Raw genomic sequence first — 20,960 nt, 5'->3', positions numbered from 1 at the left:
CAACATTTATCTTTCACTTCAACAGACACTTCAGCTGCTTTCAGTTCTCACACACTGACAACTGACAATTCAACTTAAACTTGAAATTCAAATTTCAAATGCTTTTAGCAACTACACCTCAACTGTTTTTGGCTCTTACACTTCAAAAGACATTTCAAACCCAGCCAGTGCTTACACTTCAACTGCTCTAAGTGTTCAAACTTCAAGTCAGCATGCACACTTACATTTTCATCAGAGAATCTGGCCTTCTCTAGTTGCTCATGTATTCCAAATCTTCCAAGAATTGTACACCAAGTGACCTATTTCTTTTCCTGTCTGTGGTAACTAATCTGTCCCTCAGAGATCTTGTGGGGAATCACTGAATATTTTGTAATGCTAAACAGTAGCATTTTGCAAACGCTTTATGCATATGACTCATTATTCAGCTATAATGTCTGCAGAGAATGCTCGGTTCCCCAGCATAAATGCAATGCTGATTATGGATTTGTTTGAATCATATCTCTGAATGGTGGAGGGCTTTTAATATGCAAAAATAGGGCTAATGATGTGAAGATGTTCTGATCTTGGCCTGGCCTTTAATCTCTCTCTCTATTCATCTAATCCCTTTTCTCTTCAAAGCCTCCAGAGACAACAACAAGGCTTGAATGCCAGACATTTTCACCACAACTATATTAAAAATATATATCTTCATCCATTAATCATAGCTGAAGCAAATCAATGTTTTTCAGTGTTTTATTATGAATAGCCTTTGCTACAATTAGTATTAAAAATGTGTTAATACCAGACCAGCTCAGGCAGTATCAAACTGCTGATTTTAGTATAAGAAGGAAAATCTTCTGGTGCACCACACACTGTACATGTGAAGGAGGGGAGCTGTATGGTCTGGTACAGCAAGTGACATGAGTTCAGGTTATTGTTTATACTCAAACATAGCAGAATCATCACTGGGACTACTCTCTACTATTTTTTTTCTTTCTGATTCTTCATTGAGCTGGTTGGTTTACTTTATACAGAGACTGGTAACCCAATAACACAACAATCCAAAAATAATACAAAAGGAAATACGAAGTAAGACTGGTGAGAAAATGTGTTTTTTCCATTAATCAAATCTACACAACTACACAGTGCACACTCACACAGTACAGAACAACATAAACACTCAAAAAAAAATGACCTATTGTAAGGACCTTTTAGACCATGAAGTGATTTCTATAAAACACATCAAAAATAAAACCATGGTAGCTCTTCCGATCATAAATATAGTCAGTAGTAGAGTTTTTTTGTTTGTTTTTTTCTATTTGGGTTTTCAACAAATATGTGCACTGCACATTAGAAACTATTTCTACAACCCTTTATTAGTAAAATCACTCAAAAAACTCAGAGATCCCTTTTTCCAAAGAACTTTTTGAAGACGGACTTGTTGCGTGGCCGTGGCAGGCTGGCGTAGCTCCTCAGAGCAGAGTCCTGATAGGTGTCCTGCTGCCATCCAGCTGAGGTCAGCAGCGGGGGCTCAGAACTTCTGCTAACAGATTGACTGTCTGATGACTTATCTCCAACTACAAGAGTCACACAGTAGTTGGAGCCTCTTTCCAGGCCTCTGCCTCCAGCGGTGTGCAACATCGGTTTGATCTTCTGAAAGGTTGCTGGGAGAAAACAGCGAGGAGAACATTAGGAAACAAAAAAAAAAAGCTGTTTATGATTCACATATACATCGTAGATCAGGTTAATAACTGCAAAATAACCTGATGTGAAGGAGTGGGAGCGACGCTTGTTGCTGAGCCAGTCGTGACTGCTGGATACAGGGGAGAGAGGGGAGGAGGAGGTGTTGTCTCTGGATGGTCCAGACAATCTGTGAGTCACTGTCTGCTTTAAACTGCCTTCATCATCATCTGGAGAGGGACAAAAATTATTAGAAGCAGAAATTGAAAACAGAAGAGCTGAGCAACAAAAAGTGAAACATTCGCTACAGTAACAGATGTGAGACACGTCTTCGCAGTCTTATGATACTGTGGTCGTTTAATATGCAGTAAAACAATACCTTAGCTCCCCCTAGTGGTACATACTAGATCTGCAACAGTCATTCACTGTTCCTCAATGGTCAGAGCACTTATCATAGCAGCCTGAAATACTACAAAGCTAAATGAAACCCACAACTCCTTTTAGAGCGTAACAGTAGCCTCAAGGGTAAAGATGCAAGCAAAACCAGCTTGGTTGATAAAATCATTGTTGGGAAAACGAATAAAAATCAATCAGTGACTCCCATAGAGGCGTGCATCCTCTAACCACCATTGCTTCAGTGGGGATGTTCAGAAGCGAACAATGGAGGGTGGGGCTTGTATTACTTCAGCAGTGTGAATGTGCAGATGCACATACGGTTAATTCGCCCCAGGTAAATATAGCTCTTGTCGACACAGCAGAAGGCCTTACCACAGCAGCCTCCATCTGAGGATGAGACGGTCGACTGCTCATCCACACTCCTTAAATGACTCAGTGGCATGTGAGTGAACTCTCTGCTGAGGACAACAATCTCCTTGGTTTTGGCGGCGCCTGGTGGTTTGCGCCAGGGGAACGTGGAAGTGACATCATGTCGGGAGGAGCAGTGGCATTTGTCAAGACTGCGACAACTGGAGCAGAGGGCGGGCTTTCTGGAAGGGGGGAGGGAAGCATTTTTTTCATTATGGTAAGGATCGGAAGCATTTCGGCTTTGGAAGAGAGTTGGAGGTCGTTAAACTGTTATATCTTACAAAGAAATGTGGAAGTCTTCATCAGCTGGGACACTTGATAATGACGACGCAGACTCACTCTGACCTTTTAAATAAAAAATAAAACCATGTCAATGAATCACATAATTTTCACATCGGTTCGGAATTAGCATACATAAGCGTTGAAATTAAAATGTTTGCCTGTGTTTGCTTGTATTTTCATCATCCATTTCTTCATCATGAAGCGCGAGGAGGCATTGAGCAGGTATTCAGACCCATCACGGAGCCTGAGGGCCACAAAAGACAAGTATTATAACCTCCTGACGCCAAGCTGGTCAAACATGCAGCTATCTATACATCTATCACTGCTTTGTAACGTGTGGAATCTATAAAACCTCATCACTGTAATTGGGTGGTTATTAAAATCTTACTGTAGTCGAAAGCAGTTGGGTTTTTTGGTGTACTCTGGTGCAGGTGAACACTCAGCTCCCATGAGGTTCAGCGGCAGGCCACATGCAGAGCTCTGCAGCACAACACAGATTGATCATCACTGACTACATATCAACCAATTATTTATCACTTGCATCCTCCTGAGCTTTTCTTGTTGTCATCTTTCTGCTTACCCTCAGTGTATCCTTTCTATCCTGGTAGAAGCACAAGGTGTGTCTATATAGGACAGCATGGTAGGAGTTCCAGCCTCTGGAGGCTGCCTGTGAAAATAAGATAAGAGTGCATGCTGCTGACTGTGGGCTTTACATTTGCTGACCGTGCTGGCTTAAACATTGAATGGAGCCGTTCTTACTTTCTTCCCTCCCAGCTGCAGCTTGTGCTTCCTCTCAAGCGTTCCCTCCATAGACTGCAGCTCAGGCTTTCCACTCTGAGAGGTTTTAAATTAACACCAACATTTAGACAAAAGGAAGAACTCCTCTCTGCGGTAAATCAGAAGAGCCGTATTTCTAACAGGCAAAGTGCTGAACAGACTGCAGTCACTCTTACCAGGGTGATATAGCGCCCTCCTGTGGCCACTGATCCTTCCTGCTTCTCCATGTTGTCCAGGCTTTGAGAGGCTTTTCTTTGCTGACAGACGCCATCCAAACCCATGTGAACTGACAGCAGGCTCATTGACTGGTCCTGTTCAGAGAGAGAAGATTCCACAGTCATCCCTGATGACAAAGCTGCTCACGCATAAAAGCTACTAGATACACATGATAACTGACATACTTGTTGATATTGTATAAACATTTTAAATGTATTACTACTGGATTAATTAGGATTCTAATAAATGAGGCATGGCAGGTTAAAGTTTCAGTTCACCCAAATTATATGAAAACACTTAAGACTCCATTTACACCTGGTACAATAAATTAGAATTAAAATTAGTATCTGGTCTAATCTTAGGGAGGTGTAAATGGCACCCCTGGCATCCATAGGCTACACAATAACTAATCAGTGCTTACACGCTAATTTGCCATCACCTCATGCACAGGTTTTGCTCTGGAGGACCAAGATCCAGTGTCAACGAGGATAACACATTAAAAATTCCAGGTGCAAACACAAAGGCAAGATTGGATCGTTTATTATCCAGATAATGATGCATACAGATCCCATTTTAAGACCAGGTGTAAATGGGATGCTGCTAGATATTCTGATAGTGTTTATTTGCTCAGATACTGAGATTTCTGCCACCATCACACTATGATGACTAGAGGACAACAGAATTGTGTTTTTGGTGCTTTCAGCAATGAAAAATGACATTTTAGACAGTGTCTCGGCTACTCTGGGTAATACACGTAACACAACGTTAACTCCTTTATAGGAAGTATTTTTACATTTTTTATGGTACAGTTCCATTGTAGTGGCAGAAGAAGAAATCTCAGAGACGGATACTCAAAAGTTGAGCAAATAAAACCCAAACTATGCCCCTGCCTACATCCCAGCAGGAAGGGAGATCTATTTCTATTGACATTTTTGAATTAATTTGGGTGAACTTCTCCAGTCTCATAGGTTTCGACATCACAGTATATCAAACGCTGACCTCACCTTCGAACAATCTGTATGCTCATCCACCTCCTCCCCCACCTTTGCCTCCTCCACCTCCTCTTCCTCCTCCTCGTCCTCTCTATATTGATAAATATATCTCTGATTGTCTGCTACGTCTGGCAGCTTCACTGGATCAGACGCCGTCTCGTTCACTGTCACTGAGGTCTTGCTGGCTGGTTCCCTGTGAGGAAAGGCCGCCCACGACCTCCTGTCTCCCTTGGCCAGTGGAGGGTGGTGACCTTTGGGACTCTGCTCCTTGTCGTAACCAAGCAAGCTCTGAATGCAGGGGGGCAGTCTAAACTCGGCCACGAGGAGGTTGGGTGCCGAGGCTGTGGCCAGGTTCCTGTAGAGCACAGCTGGGGACTTCGGTGAAGGTGAGCGGGGAGGGGCCTCTCTGGATTGGTCTGACGGTTCAGTCTCTTCCTGGTTGGGCTGGTATATGATGTCTGAGCAGATGCTCTGTCTGTAGTTAGTAGTCTGGTTCCAGATGTCCTCCAGTTCTTCTTCTTCCTCCTCAAACTGCTGGTGGTCGAGGTGGACAGGCTCTGTTTCGAGCTCCGCTGCTTCTGGTGACAGACCTGATGGAATTGCAGTGTTCTCCCTCATTTTAGTGCAGTCTAAACCTCCCACCTCAAGGGACATGAGCCTCCCCACCACACCCTTGGGCTGCGGGTTATCTGGATATGGAGCATCGGTACAAAGCTTGATACTGCTGGAGGTGGAGATTCCAGAGTCCACTGAGTCCTGCCGAACACTCACACTCACAGTTGACTTCAGATTCACTACCATATGAGAGGCTTGGCTCAGACACTGATGACCAGGACTGTGCTCACACACACTCTGTGGTCTTGCGCTTTTATGGTACTGGTGTCCATTTAAGTCTCGAATGAGCGTATGGACACTGGGGCACTCGTGTTTATGTTCAGTTATACTTTGAGCTTGGTTCACATAAATAGGAAGCTGGGAAGCCTGGCTGGTCCCTTCCCTTTCAGCTGTACTGGTTTTAACCTCTGATGACATTTTGTCCCACTCCTGCTCTGCATGCTCCTGCACACTGCACTGGGTTTCAGTAAGGTCGTTACACGGTACAGTCTGATCCTCATCCTCTTCTAGGGAAAGAGGATTGTCGACATCAGGCAGCTCTTTTACCACAACCGTTGAAGTCTGTGATTCAGAAAAGCTGATATCTGCTGAACTACGCGTGATAGCAAAAGTGGGTCGAGCCTGTTTGAAAGAGCTCAGGGCTGTGTGTCTCTGGGAGAGGGGGTCCGGATCAGTCCCTGCTCCTTTTTTGGACTCTGGATGGGCGATAGTAATGATGTCCTGAATGCTGGGAATGAGGGTCATGTCTTTAGGTAGGTCGAAGCTCAGCACAGAGCCCAAAGAGAGGAATCTGCAGTGGCTCCTCACATGATTTGTGGGGGGCAAAGCGGTGGGCCCCTCTGATACAGCATATGGAGTAATGCTGTATTCCCCTGAACATTCTGTATCAATGTCCTTCAGCAGGGGATTCTTCATATAGGCCATCGCTTCCACTCCATCCCCACTCTTTGGTGAGCTCTTCTTTCTTCTGCCTTCCTTCAGCGGCCATGTATGCGTGTCGTACGTGATTGTCTCGCAGGCATGGTGAGGCATCCCTTCTGTCTGCTCTTCCACTCCCATGATTTTCTGGATCGTATGCCTGCGAGCATCTCTCTTCCTCTTTCTCTTCTTGCCCATTCTCTTGAGGCTGCTGAAGATGGAGCTGCTGCCGCTGCCCGCCGAAGGGTGGAAGGTGACGTTAGCCATCTGAGGTGCATGCCCCGAGGAAGATGGCGAGGAGGAGGAGGAGGATGGCGAGAAAGTAGGGGAGCCTGAGGATGCAGAGCGGCTCTTTTGGCGGGGCAGGGTGATACTCTCATACACGGGGGCCACAGCCAAGTTGTTATCCTTGACATGCAAGTACGTACTTACCTAGAAAAAGAAGAAGATATTAGTCGTGTGCGAGCTCTCACATCATTGAGACTGTAAATGCTCAATTGCAAATTAACCCCAGAAAGACTCATGCGTGCTGTAGTGCTGCAGGCCGGAGCCCTGCAGCCACCTGTGAGAACAAGAGCGGTTTTATGTGTTACAGATGAATAATGACATGAGAGCAAAGCTGACTGAGACAATCAGCTACTTCTCAGAGACAAACATCAGCCTCTTTTCCTCTGCATCCCACACATCCGAGGAAACAAGGGAGCCAGGAATGTACAAGCCTCACACAGCGATGCAAATGTATAAAAAAAACATGTAAGACAAAAAAATGAGATGAAAGGACAAAAGAACATGGACATTATCACAACTGCACACTTGCAGGACTTAATCAAAATCATATGTGGCTGCACATGCCGTCATATGCAGCTGTAATGGCTTGACCTTTCACCTCTGTGACTAATCTCTTGTTTCTGTGGAAGCTCCAGACTATAAATCACGGTGAGCAGTCTGGGGGCTTTTCTTGAAAGTTCAGCACCAGTTCCCTGTCTAATGACTGCGCCTGTGTTGGTGTTTGGGACGCACTCATGCTGGGAGCCATTTTGGAGCACAAGTTTCATAGGAAGTGAGGGTGAGGTCACTAATTTTACACAATTGCGGCACGGCCACGGAGAGCCAAACGAGACCAGGTTTGCGTCAGGCTTGTGGTGAAGCGACAGAAGGAGAAGCGAGAGCTTCTGTCAACATTCACAGCAGGCTGAAGACTTTGTGTGCTTTTCTTACTCATCACCCTCGCTCTGTCCCTGTGTCTTCCAGCTTTAAATCCTGGATCACTGAACAAGCTGAGACCCAAAGAAAAGTTTTAATGTTGGAGGAAAGTTGGATTGTAAACATGCTGATTCATTGTCTGATTTTCTGTTGGGAATTTAACCATTTATCTGAGTTTACAAAAGATGAGCTGAAAGGGCAAAATGACTGCTGACAGATAACGATAAAGATAAAGAGGAGTGCATACACTCGAGCAAATCCAAAATATACCCATTTGTTTTCAGTGCTTCAAGCTTACTGAAATAAATCCTAATTTTTAAGGCTGAATTATATGAGGGGCAACTTGACTCCTCTAAACATAATACTGCAAAGATAATTCACAGTTGATTTTTATATGAAATATCCTAGAATGCACTTTTTAATCCAGTTCATTTGCAGAAAATTAATCAATCCAAAAACACTTCAGATTCAAATTTACTAGAAACCAAATAACCTTTTGGGTTGGCATAATACAAGATATTTGATCTAAATTCACTGTATACATTATAGTAACCTGTAACAAACTGATAACAGTCAAATAAAGACATTATATTTCAGAGATGAGATATATCCTTGATTTTCATTCATTAATATTTTTTAAAATGGATTGCAAAAATGGCACCCTCTCATTAAATGTCACAATATACTTCACTCCAAATAGAATTTACTTGGGTTGGATTTGCATTTATGACTACAGTTAAGTAGGAAAATGTGAGTTTTGACAGTAAAATGCTTTGTTGTCTTTTCTCACTGTAAATTTTCCAGCCAAAGTGACTTTGGAGGTGGTGGGAGTGCAAATATGATAGCACTTTGGCATGACTTGTTTCCTTTTACTCTCATGTCTGGCTTACAGACATCGGGAAACTGCAGACCAACTGTACCTTGTAACAGGAGTTAGTAGAGCATGCTGCCCCCAGAAAACAACTACACACAGCATGCAGTCCCAGCACACTTTGAGACGCAGCATGCAATGCCAATTCACACCGCGCAATTTACCTCGTTTGCACTCTGCCGATAAATCTTTCGCTTTCGCTTTAAACTACCCAAAGTATTTTCCAAAAGCCCCTGGCAGCGCCGCCAAAAGCTTTTACAGGCAGAAGATTGAGGCACAGTGGGCTGAGGGAGAGAACGGGGAAAAAGGAAGATATGAAGTCCAAAGGAGAGGGAGGAATGAACGGCAGCAGAGTCAAGGAGGGAGGGGTCATGCAGTGTCATTACAGAGAATGGATGTTACTGCACTGACTTCCAGGAGCAGCAACATATATCGTTCAACAGTGGCATCCTATAATGGTGTTTGGTGGCTTTTAGTGTGAGGTGATGAGTGTGTTTCTCACCCTGTGGACAGGCTCAGAGGTCTCGTCCACTACCTCATCCGTCCTAGCAGGCGGGTCAAGCACCTGGACCTGGCTGTCACCTGTGTTACCAAAGCTAAGGATGAGGTTGACCGTGCCCCCTAAAGCAGGGCTGCTGGGCTCTTTGAGGACCACAATAGAGGGTTTGGGAGACTCTGCAGAGGTGGCCTCGCCGCCCCGTGGTCCGATACTGTTCATGACCTCATACCCATCCTCTAACTTCTTCTCCTCCTGCTGCTCAGGTTGTCTTGGCGACAGGGATGGGGGCCGGCTGTCCCCTGATGCCTTTAATTTGTCTTGATCGGAGATGACGACTAGCGACTGATGGGACTGAAGGGCCTCTAGCTCAGGAGCTGAACTCTATGTAGGAAATCATGGAAAGAAAAATGAACAAATATTCACAGTGGTAAATAGGTACTCATTTTTCTCATTTTCAACTTATTTCCAGTGGCAGGAAACATGTTAAACATGGCACTGGCAAATATGACATTGTACAAAAGGTAAATTGAATGATTTTCAAGAGGTATTATTTTTTCCCAAGTACCTAAGTCTGTGTCTACAATAAATGCTTCTTTGCTCATGTACCTCAGTTAACGGAGAGCACATTGTGGCCTCAGAATAAATGTTATCTTGTGAAGGTTCCTGTCTGCTCTTCTTGTGAAGCCACTGTTGTTTCTGAGCCCTCCAGTGCACCAAGATCCACCCAAGCATGCTCCTCAGTTCCTCCATGCGCTCTCTTACCTGTAAGACATTATTCAGGGTTCGTAAAAGCAGACAATAATAAAACCAACAATATATTCCAGGATGGCAGAGAGTCATAGTGGAGGTGGTCAAAGAACTGCTCAGATCTTTTACGCAAGAAAAATTAGCAATACCACAGTGTAAAAGCCCTGCATTCAAAATCTACAAAGTATATAAAGTTTTAGCATCAATGTATACTAAAAGTACTGTATTTACTTTATTATACAGAATGGCCTTTTACAGAATAACATATATTGCTGTATTATAATTCTTGATGTATTAATGTGTTCATCACTTTAATGCTGCAGTTGGTAAAGGTGGAGCTTATTTTAATTACTTTATATAGACTGGGTAGCTTCTTATATAAAATACATCATTTATGGTTTGTATTACTAATATTGATGTACAATATAACTGGTAACTAATGTTGTCAAATAAATGTAGCGGAGTAAAAAGTACAACATTTGCCTCTCACATGTAGTGAAGTAGAAATATAAAGTAGCCTGAGAATTGTACTTGCATACTGTACTTGAGTAAATATATTTAGTTACATTCCACCACTGGTCATAAGCGTGTAACCCTGCTCACCATCTGTGTGAGGTGGTGTTCTTTGTCTAAGAGGTTCATCCCAGTGGCCACCAGCTCATCAAACTCCTCAAACTTTTGCTCTATCTGCATGTCCAGCTCTGCAGCGAGTGGCCTCTGGCCGTCCTTCCCAAGATGCAGAGCGGTGTCTGAGAAAATGCAGGACCTGGTGTCTTCAGTCCATGAGCTGTTCCGAGTAGGGGTAGGAGGTGGTGGAGGAGACAAGAAACAGGGCTGTGAGAAAAGCCACACATTCAAAAAACATGAGAATGACCAGACTCCTCCTGATAGGACAGACATTCATCGCCTTGTCATACTCGGCCCAGGAAACTTGTGCTGACCTCCTCAGCACATCTTAAATTATACATTTCACCAGGGACCTGTGCTCGACAATCAGAACATCCTGTTCTTTCCTCGAAAAGATATTGTAATGGGCAGATGTTCTCACAAAGAGGATTAGGAAAGAACGTCTGGCTCAGGAAGGGGTCACAGCGTCCCCACGCCCCGCTTACATCATTGCGAGGTAGCTCCTGAAGAAGTCCTGGAGCTGCACAAACTCTCGCAGACGTGATTTGTTCTCTGTCACACTCTTCCCCAGCTCTGTCCAGCCCTGCAACATGGCCTGGATCTTTGCCCCGAGTACGTGCACTCTCTCTGGGCACAGCTCCTCCAACCGGGAAGCCTGGCTCTCCGTCTCGTTTACCTCCTCCCTGATGACTTCATAGTCAATCTGTGGAGAATCACAATAAAAATCATCTCCCATCATCCTCGGCATCACTCAGACAGCCTGTACCAATTGTATCTCTGTTTGACTATGACCTCATCCCCAAAGCTTTATGCATATTATTCAGGGAGAGACCCATATGGTCTGCATATGGGCTGCCACGCTATAGCAGGCTAGCAATCTTGACTACTTTTTCTACTTTTGACGAGGCAGTAATTAATAGCATTGGGGGGTTCTCTGGGAGTAATACTTTATAACGTTTCTCAGCTACAGTAAGCCCCAAGAACACTGAGTTGTGGATGCCTGTCTGCTGACGGCACAGTTATTTCAGTTTGGGAGATTAGGTCATTTCTGCTCCTCAACAGTATCAAGCCCAGACAGCTGTGTGTGCGTGTGATAAACATATCACTGCCCAAAAATGACTCACATAGAATTTTACCATCCTCCAACCTCTCATCTCCAACCCCGTGACCCCCGGGCGCACACACACGCCCCACCACATTTACTCACAAACACAAAACACACATACTTTGAGAGCAAACAGAACAATGACTCACACAAGCATAAATAAATATCCTGTGCGAATAATAAACTTTTGCACGCTCTATGTGCGTATGTGTGTGATTGCACGGCGCAGTTTATATAATAAATTAAACACAGCACAAAGCGGGCTGGGCTGGCCCTTTTTTAGATGTGAGAAAATCTGGCACAACAGGAAACAGACTGTGGAACAATGTGTTGGAGGTGAGTGCGGGAAAGAGAAGGGGGGCTTCCCCTTTTTCATTACACCCAGCAAAGGTCCATAATCCAAAGTCAATGTGATGAAAGACTGGATCGTGTTGGCACCAATGACTCATTTTAAATGTTTACACCATAATCACAACATGTGCTGGAATCTTCCTCTCACCTCCAGGTGGTCCTGCCTCTCCTGCAGAGCCTCTAGGCCGCAGCGGTCTGGCTCACACTGGACGGCCATGTCTGTCTCCTTCTCCAGGATGTCCAGGCTCAGCTCCTTGCTGCAGCTCAAGCACTCCTCCACGCGCACCGCCAGGCTGGCGTGCTTTCCAGGCACAAAGTCATCATGAGCACTCGTAGGATGTCATTAAGTCATTATACTTCACTGTGTATCATTTGTTTTCCAATGAGAGCCACATTGCAAATTAGTGTTTAAAAATGGTGTCATGGAGTCCCCTCTGGGTGTGTGTGTGTGCTATTTTGATACGTGCTTTTTTTTTTTTTTTACCAAGAATAAATCGAATTAATGCAAAAGCACTCATGCAAGGAGGAGTGGTGGCTCATTTGGGGCCTATTAAAGTACACAGCCACACACAAAAGGAAACCAGATGTGGCTCTATTGGTTTGTGCAGCTGTTTGTGACAAAAGTGTGTGGGGGGGGGGGGCATTCAGCATCATCTAAGATCATCATAACTTAACAAACTCTGCAGCAACCATCTAATGAACAAAAGCTAGAGCTCTCATGTACACCCACTGCCTAGAGAGAAAGTGACTCCCCTCTCCTTACCTTGCTCAGCAGCTCCTGGATGGCCTGGTCGTGGCTCTGTGATCGGCCTCTTTCCCGAGCAGTGTCATTCAGCATCTCTACTGCCTCTCGTAGTTCCTCCACCGGGTCCCCCATGCTTTCTATCAGGGGCTCACTGCCGCCACTGCTTTGGAGTCCCAGCAATGTAGGAGCTGAGGAAATCCCACTGTGAAGAGGCTGTTAGTTACAGAGAGAGCTGTTATCAGATGAGTCCAGTATCACTGAGAAAGATCTGAGCCCACACAGGGTGTGTGTGCTTTTGTGTGTAGTTTTGAGATATTCATCACTGAGATTTCTGAGGATTATTTAGAGTGGCAAAGATTGCTTTTGCAAGGACACAATGCTGCTGAATTTCAAGAATATCATTTTCAAAACTTTGAGCATCATGAATTACATTCACCTTCATTACATTGGGTTGATGGCAGACATTTCACAGATGAATAACTCAAAACCAAACCATTTGGCTGAATGAGAAAATAAATGTTTTAAATTTATTATATATTATTATTATTATTTAAACTTTAAATGGCACTTTTGGTGCACAGCTTCTCACCTGGCCCAGACTGTACTGACCACCGCTGAGCTCCTGGCTCTCCTCCAGCTCCACACGCTCCAGGAACTCAGTCAGCATTCGCGTGTCCTGCAGCTCTGAGTTCTGCTGGGTCAGGGCACTTTGGACACGATGGTACCTGGGAAACACACACGCAGGAATGTTTTTAAGCAGCTACACCTTAACTGTAACCCACAGCCACAGATATATGCCTGCATCCTTCAGCAGAACCACATTACACAGACCGCAAGCAGCATACTGAGTGCATGTCACCATCCCGTTTGTGTAATCATATATCATGTGTCATATAAACACATCCTGTACTTCAGGGCATGGAGGTACCCTGTCTGTGCAGAGTTTATACTTGAGATGGTAACCGGAGCAATTTCAAAGGGTATTTTTTCCAGAATAAATGAGCCTTAAGTTGCTTGTACGTAGCGTTAAATAATGACATCATCCCAACTGTCTTACAGCTGCTTAGAGAGCCTCTAGCTTCATCAATGGTTCCTCAGACTGCACAAGTGTCCATCCCCACAGAATCTAACACCCCCACCCTGGAAACACTTAAACTGAGCCCTTTCCGTTTCTTTATTTTCTTTGGTCAACTCTGTGTTCTTTACAGAGTCTGAACTTGTGTTTTTAGACACAGGTACGTCCAGTGAACCAGCCAACACCATAAGGTTTTTAGCGAGAGTCTGTGGCAACAACTTGTCCTTTGAGGTCCAACAAATGAGAGGGGCGTCATCTTGCAAACATGGAATGGGTGACTCTGACACACTCTGACAAGCTGTGGGTGAAGTGCATGTCAGGACTGTGGGGTAGACCTCGCTAAGTGCTACATTAATCATAAATTAATAAACTAAAGCCTTGCAATGAATGAGCACATGGAGAGTATTTTTGCCCACTTTAAGAAAAAAAGGGCAACATGTGGGATCTATTGATATATATTTTTGTGGTTTTTATGGGGTGAAATTGTTTGTCTTAAATAAGAACATGGGATTTTATGAATAAACTCTTCCATGTTGGACTGCAGACATGGCGAGGCCAAACCTGTGACCTCTTGGAAACACTGACAAAATTCTTACTTTATTTCCTGACCACAGTGACGACTGAAACCACCAGAGTCTGATTGTTCAGATCCACAACACAAGTCTTCCATGATGACAGACATCAGGGGGATACCCCTGACCTCTCCCTTTCCTCCTCTGAAAGACTCACTTTCTTTCCACTTCCTCAATGCGCGCCGGCAGGCCTCGTGTGTGGGGGTGACTGTGGCCATGGAGGCGGTCCACCTCCTGCCTCAGAGCACTAAGCTCCAAGCTGCGTGCTGCCACCTCTTTCTCCAGCAGACAGCTCTCCCTCTCAGCCATGCTCATTGTTTCAGGGTCACCGGCTAGAGCAGATTCCTTCATGGAGAGCTCCACAGACTCCAGCCAGGCCTCCAGGCTGCCCAAGGCCTGGAGCACTTTTACAACCTATACAGTAGAGAGGCAGAAAGACTAGTGATGTAGAGGTTGTGCTGCTGTGATTTGCAAGTGATTTAGTGCATAGCGAAAACAACCAGAGGTAATGCATTGTACAAAGAAGACAATAATAGGTTTAGCTCATGGAAGCAGACATGCTCTGACCTATATCTTTTGTCATAAAAGACTCATGCTTTCCAACGAAGTCATCAATCTGGGTGGATTTGCAGCCTCTTTCCATCCCATAATCAAATTATATGGCAATGCAATTTATATCCCTTGGATTAGCTCTCATAAATTTTTGGGGATATACCTTGCAGACTCTTCCAATTAAGGTGGTAAAGATGAAAGTAAATGAGCTTCTAACCATGAGTATATGTGAACTGGCCAGGCTCTCGGCCAGCATAAAGCTCCTCAAAATGAGAGAACTGATCCAGAATCATCTGTCATAACCATAAATTTCCCCTATAACTTCAGAGGTAAGTACCTTGCCTCTGTATGACTCAAGAGGAGTGCCTGCTGTGAGACATTTTATGAATCTCACCCTAAAGCCCAGCTCCTCTGAGGCCTGCAGAAACACGGCGTTCCTCTGGTGCCTCCTCCGCAGCTCTTCCCACAGGACCTCCAGCTGGCCGAGGAACTCCTCAATCTTGGCGCTGCCTGGATGCTGTGCTCGGACCAGCCCCCGGCCCTCCTGAGGAAGCAGTGTTCAACTGATGAGGGTATGTGATGACTATGGGCTGTTTATGTTACGAAATATAGACCTAATCTGAAGTTTTGGGTAACTAAAGCTGTCTCAGATGAAATGTCAGCTCGTTATTTGCTGAACACACATTCCAGGCCTGTCGAGGGGCCCGGTTTGCAAAATGTCAGGGATATTTTCATTCAAGGCATTCATCCAGTGCTTGTGTTTTAAGACAAACTGTGAATATGACAGTGTGCCTTGGCTTACTCTTTTGACGACCTCTATCCTGGCCCTGTTGGTGAGGATTTCTTGTTCCAGAGAGTGTTGACACCTCCTGGCTGCCTCCAGCCCCTCAAAGGTGGCTATTGAACACACTTGTGTGGCCATGGACACATTCTCCTTCAGCCAGGACAAAGTCTGAGAAGGACAGGAGAGCAAACAAGGAAAGGGTTAAAGAGATGAACAGTAAACAGGAAGAACAGTGACTAGGATACAGCTGATGTTGAATAAAATGAAACTTTAACATTTGTTAAATGAGAGAACAGTAGCACACAAGTCAGCACAATGTCATACTTGAATGCTTGACAAATTTGTCTCATTTAAAAATGTGACATAACGTCTGTGGCTGGTTACAAGAAAAGGGTGTAATAGTGCAAAAACTGCACTGCTGACTTGACAATTCACAGCAATGAATTCTGAGGTCAGAGGATTTTGCTCAAGACGATCCACTTGTGCAGAGCATACGGACAGTTTAGTAAGGTGATTTTTGGTGTGCCTGGCAGGGGTCAAGTCACCTTGTCAGCAGAGACGGTGAACTTCTGGAGCTGTATGTGAAGCTGTGGGTGGCCTCGTGGGGCGGTGGCAAGCTTGGGCTCCGTTCTGGGCTTCCTGCTGCAAAGAAAACACAGACATGTGACTCCAATTATGACTTACATAAAGACCTCTCATTATGTAAGTCACAGAGAGAGAGGGAGAGAGAGAAAGAGAGGGGGAGAAGCCAGGCTGAAATGTCACCTTTCCCCCTTCAATAGATGTCTGACGATGACATCATTTGCACAGGCAGGGCGGTCTCCCATGGGTGATGAGGTGTGGTTCACTGATTGCCGCTCTTGGCTTTGGTTGCCCGGTGTCCTCCTACCAACCCCACATTCAATAGTGCTCTGTGGACAAAAGAGCATAAGTCTCTGTCAGAAAATCTAAAAGATCAGCAACAGTGACAGTGTGAGTAATGTTTTGCCTTTTATGTCAGCCATCCACCAGATAAATGTTGACTGGATAAACATCTCATAAACATCTCGAATGGAGGATTGTACGCACTGAGCAATCACGAGACAATGAGGTATTGCTGTAGCTCCCTGCTAATGTCAATGTTACAATGTGGCTGGGCAACACGTACAGCTGCCCAGAGTAAAGTTTCTCCTGTAAATGACACAAAGCATACTTTCATACAAAGGTTGGCTATCCTCAGTGAAATAACCCAGACCATGCTAAAGATACAAGCTATTTCTGTTTGACAGCATCAAAGTTTGTCATAAAAATCCTAAAGATGGTAGCGAAAGTTTACATAAATTATAATTGCTTTCTGAATGAACACATTAAGTCTAACAGGGATGCCAACATGTGCTATACCACTCTGATGACTAAAAAGAGCCATTGCAGTTGGAAATACGACCCATTTTTTGAATCCCCTGTGCCCAACTCTCATTAAATAGCAGCAGTGTTTTTTTTAGCCTTACATACTGATTTCCATGGCCGTCCACTCTGGCTCTGTTTAGAACTATGCAGCAGAGTTTTTAGCGAGGTCAACGCCAGAGCTATAGACCTTGTCTATGTGCAGAAATATATTAAAGACGTCAACAGCCACTAAGCCTCTTTTACAACCATCTGAGTGCTTTAAAGGTTGGCCAAAGGACTCTGCAGCAGGGTTTCCAATGAGAGCTACGTGTATCTGGACTATTACAGAGAACACAGTGGGATATCCTGATAGCTGGTATTGTAAAAGGCCAGAATCCAACAGACCCAATGCAAGAATGCATGTACAATACTTAGAGCCGTTATTTATTCATATGTTGTTCTTCAAATTTTACAACTAATATTAGTATAATTTTGTGCTACAGTGCTACAGAAATAACATTTTACTTGCTTTGCTTACCAAAACTGGCATAAATATGAAATAATTAAATTAACTAAATTTAGTAAAACTCTTATTCTGACATTTCTCTGTCCAACTGTATGAATAATGCAGACCATGCTGTGTTAATTGTTCTATATAACCTAATGTCTTTTACATATGCTAGCAAAAAACAGCACTGACACAAGTGAGGTCCCCATATTAATCAGCGAGGCCAATACGCATCTGTCAATGCTTTCACGTTGAAAAATCAGAAATGCTGAACTGACACGACAGCCAAAAAGCACAGAACAGCCATTAATAATAGTGTTTTATGGAGTAGCTTTAATTTAACCACATTATTTTCTGACTGGGCTTATAGAAGAAGTGAGTCAGAGAGCTGGACAAAAGTGTCGCCTCCAAAATTATGCGAGAGATGCAGTAAATTGAAGGGGTCTAACATCATTTAATAACATGCCAGTCATTTTATAGGCCATTCTGAGATTCATAGAGGCACATTATCAGCCCATTTATGTGCTAAAGCTGTAGAACTAACAAACTACTGTGATTCATTTGACAGGGCTGATAATCATCACTGACATCTCCTCCTCAGATATTTGCTTTTGTCCTTCATCCTCCGCTGTCAACAACTCCTGTGGTGCAATCAACATCCCACTCTGCCATGAGAAGAAAAAAGTCATCCACAGCGAGAAAAAAAAAGAAAAGCCATTTAATGATTTGTTATGTCATATTCAGTGGTATTCTGTATTTTTAGGCCTCATCCACTCATCTCCTATTGCAGCATACTTCTCCCTATCTGGGTACTGTTGATTCTTATCTGTTTTCTACTGATCACCTCTTCCCCTGTGTGTCTTTCTGCAATGTGCTCTGAAGTGATGTCAGCCAAGAACTATCACTTAGCACCAAGCCCATCTGGTCCACAGCCCCAGCATCTGGCTACAATTAACCAGAGAAACAGACGCTAGCCATGTTTACCTCCAGCAACAAGAAACCATACCACTGCTGACACAGAAATGGACGTATACTTCACAATGCATGTACCCGTACACATACAGACACTAACACCTTTACAGTTCCGTTTAATCCACTGAGTCAAATTGCAGCAGAAAGAGAGAAACTGCGAGAAAGACAGTGTATATGTTGGTAGATTCACTGAAAGTGCTTCCTACTGCACATATGCAAATGCCTAAGAGTCACTATCAGCCCACAGGCCTGTGCAGCTGCGTCTCATACCCTTACCAACACTGTAATCAATTCAGTACACCCGGGAGCTGGCGTTAAAGCACCACAAAAGCATGTGACAAATTACTTTTACTGTTCAACTGGTGGTTGAGCCAGGCATTGAATTTGCCCTTTGGGCTCCAGGGTATTGTTTGGAGTGTGTCTTAATAATCCTTCCATAAAGAGTAACGAGTGGAGCTCCCACAGACAGTGCACCCAGGTAACTCCCAGCTCCCAGTGCAATAAACACAACAAACTGCAGTGAAAGGGCTCAGGATGGCCATGCCAACGAGCGTAGGGCCTTTGAGAGAAACAACTGAGCTTGGCTTGCTGGCCTGACGGGCTCCTGTCACAGGTGGCGGGGTCGCAGGGCCAGTAAGAACCTAAAAACATGAGGAGGGAAATAAACGGAACCAGAATGGAAAGAGTGAAGTTTTCTCTCCTCGAGCATCTGGGCACTTTCACACTGGGCAAAACGAAGCCAGAGGCTCGGTAGGGACTTAACAAGTGCTTAGGGTCAACAAGAGGAGAGGAGCAATGCATTATGGGATACCTGGGCTGAACACAAATAGCCACTGTGCATTCACTTACGGATTGTAAAGAGGTTTAATGTGCTAACTTAAAAGACTAAATATACACATAATTACTGGTTTTTAACATACCACACACTTATGTCTCTGGTTACCTCCTCCTCCAAAAGAGGCTAACAGTATTTCCTTGTAGGTTTATGGGCAGCGGGGTTACTATAGGAGCACCCACGTGTTCAATAAAGTGCTGGTAGGCCTCCAAATTGAGGAATGTTGTGTCTGAGGAATCCACATGCTCCGCAGATTATCCACTCACCCCAGCCTGACCCACAGACCATCTAGTAATATAGTAATTAATCCAATGACTGTGTACTGTTGTTGGAACACTTGAAAGCCAAGATATTATTCTACCATAAAGTGATTTTGGGTCGGAGGGAAAGACTTATTTGCTCTGGCCCATCATTCAACCATGTTGTACAGTCACGGCTTGACATTTTTCATGGAAACTTATGGAATTCTTGTGCCAGCGTAAATAACACCTCTAAAAGCTCTTCCTGTGACTCCTACAGGGCAATATTCATAACATTTGCAGACTGAGGTTCTTGTCAGGAGATGAGAGGACTGGCACGGAAACAGAGGGCAAAGTTACATGTTGCTCTGTCCTCTACAGCACTGAGTTTTAAAGCCAGGCTGGCATTCATCCCGGCCATCTTATCGAGGGGTTTCCCACAACTGAAACATCAGATGATGTTATTAAGTGCAACTAACTAGCTGGTAGGATGGAAAACCAGCAGTGCACTGGGTGCCAAGGCCAGAACCCACTGCTCTACAGCACATCTGACACACTCCAAAAACACAGTTATTTAGGAAAAAACCTGCTTAAATTGTAAATCAGGCATTTTCCAAAGAACAACGTGCGTCACTTTGTGCAGCCACAGAAGTCGCAGGACTGGAAGAGGCTGAGCTCATGTTTTGCCCGAACTGATGCCGTTGTTCTCTCCCAGCCGAGAGCCATGGAGCAGTTTCTCCGGGAATGCAATGAAACACCGAAGCTACTTACCACGCAGCCTTTCATACGATTCTGCTCCTCCTTCACCTCCTTTCCCATGATCCTTTGTGTCTCCGTTCCCACGTTGCAATGGGGTTCTCGGGCTGGTGTCAAGGGGTCAGCATCTTCCCTGGTGAAAGTGGAGCCAGTGGGAGAGAGTGTGGTCCTGTCACTCCTGCGGGGCGAGCAGAGTGGGAGGTTACTGTGGTGCAGACAGCAGATCTTTCTGAGACCCGCAATGAACTCCAAGTATGGCTCTGTGGCTTCCTACCAGTGTTTGTGTTATTTAGTTTAAATAGCTATGAAACACAGCTGATAAGACAGAACAGATGATGTAATATTTGGATCTAAACATAGGCCCCCGACTTGAGAGCCTCTCAGCCTGAGAAATATTTGGAAAGCTGGAGCTGTTGGACATGGATGTCAGAACTGCAGACTTTGAGTTATTCTTCACTGCATTTATTATTATAAAAATGGAAAATGTTCAATAATTTTTGCCCAGGTAGAGTATAAGTATTGCAATGATATCCACTGATAATGAATGGAATGATCCAAAATGATTTTAATAATTGATGACTGATTACCCCCTCACCTTTTCTCTAATGCCAATATCACCTCAAATTTTCCACTTTCATACAAGAAAAATCAAGATGTCTGATCTGATGCTTCTCAGAAGGTGACCCTTTACATTTTTGGACATTATTCCAAAGACTCCCACATGTTTGGCTACACATGCTGTAGGGCTGTAACCACCATCAACACTTCAGTATGGGCCCTGGTGCACAATCAATATATAATTTCTTATATTTTACCACAGCACCAAAATTTGGCTGAACTCTTTAAGTAGATTTTGCTTCAGATAGTCTGAATAAAGTCTAAGAATGTACA

General features: G+C 44.2%; 1 protein-coding gene across 3 annotated transcripts in view; it reads right to left on the bottom strand.

Annotated features, from left to right (window-relative positions):
- Positions 1 to 735: 735 nt before the first annotated feature.
- Positions 736 to 20,960, bottom strand: part of LOC121613964 — a 29,161-nt gene continuing 8,936 nt past the window's right edge. For 2 of the 3 annotated variants that reach the window (XM_041947702.1, XM_041947703.1), the window contains exons 11-33: positions 20,085 to 20,247; positions 16,160 to 16,305; positions 15,940 to 16,036; positions 15,413 to 15,562; positions 15,005 to 15,154; positions 14,216 to 14,472; positions 13,001 to 13,136; positions 12,430 to 12,624; positions 11,815 to 11,967; positions 10,696 to 10,913; positions 10,187 to 10,370; positions 9,443 to 9,598; positions 8,840 to 9,217; positions 4,743 to 6,695; positions 3,699 to 3,833; positions 3,505 to 3,579; positions 3,326 to 3,412; positions 3,134 to 3,225; positions 2,904 to 2,989; positions 2,745 to 2,808; positions 2,428 to 2,645; positions 1,743 to 1,889; positions 736 to 1,643 (exon numbers count right to left, since the gene is read on the bottom strand). In XM_041947702.1, the coding sequence (XP_041803636.1) occupies positions 1,378 to 1,643; positions 1,743 to 1,889; positions 2,428 to 2,645; positions 2,745 to 2,808; positions 2,904 to 2,989; positions 3,134 to 3,225; positions 3,326 to 3,412; positions 3,505 to 3,579; positions 3,699 to 3,833; positions 4,743 to 6,695; positions 8,840 to 9,217; positions 9,443 to 9,598; positions 10,187 to 10,370; positions 10,696 to 10,913; positions 11,815 to 11,967; positions 12,430 to 12,624; positions 13,001 to 13,136; positions 14,216 to 14,472; positions 15,005 to 15,154; positions 15,413 to 15,562; positions 15,940 to 16,036; positions 16,160 to 16,305; positions 20,085 to 20,247 (5,506 nt within the window). In that variant the 3' untranslated portion in view covers positions 736 to 1,377. The remainder of the gene's footprint in view (positions 1,644 to 1,742; positions 1,890 to 2,427; positions 2,646 to 2,744; positions 2,809 to 2,903; positions 2,990 to 3,133; positions 3,226 to 3,325; positions 3,413 to 3,504; positions 3,580 to 3,698; positions 3,834 to 4,742; positions 6,696 to 8,839; positions 9,218 to 9,442; positions 9,599 to 10,186; positions 10,371 to 10,695; positions 10,914 to 11,814; positions 11,968 to 12,429; positions 12,625 to 13,000; positions 13,137 to 14,215; positions 14,473 to 15,004; positions 15,155 to 15,412; positions 15,563 to 15,939; positions 16,037 to 16,159; positions 16,306 to 20,084; positions 20,248 to 20,960) is intronic. The other variant, XM_041947704.1, reaches the window with a different exon arrangement.

The sequence above is a fragment of the Chelmon rostratus genome, chromosome 11 (assembly GCF_017976325.1).
Source record: "Chelmon rostratus isolate fCheRos1 chromosome 11, fCheRos1.pri, whole genome shotgun sequence".
Taxonomy (NCBI): domain Eukaryota; kingdom Metazoa; phylum Chordata; class Actinopteri; order Chaetodontiformes; family Chaetodontidae; genus Chelmon; species Chelmon rostratus.
Note: the sequence above shows the minus strand (reverse complement) of the source record. Positions and strands in the feature narration are given on the sequence as shown.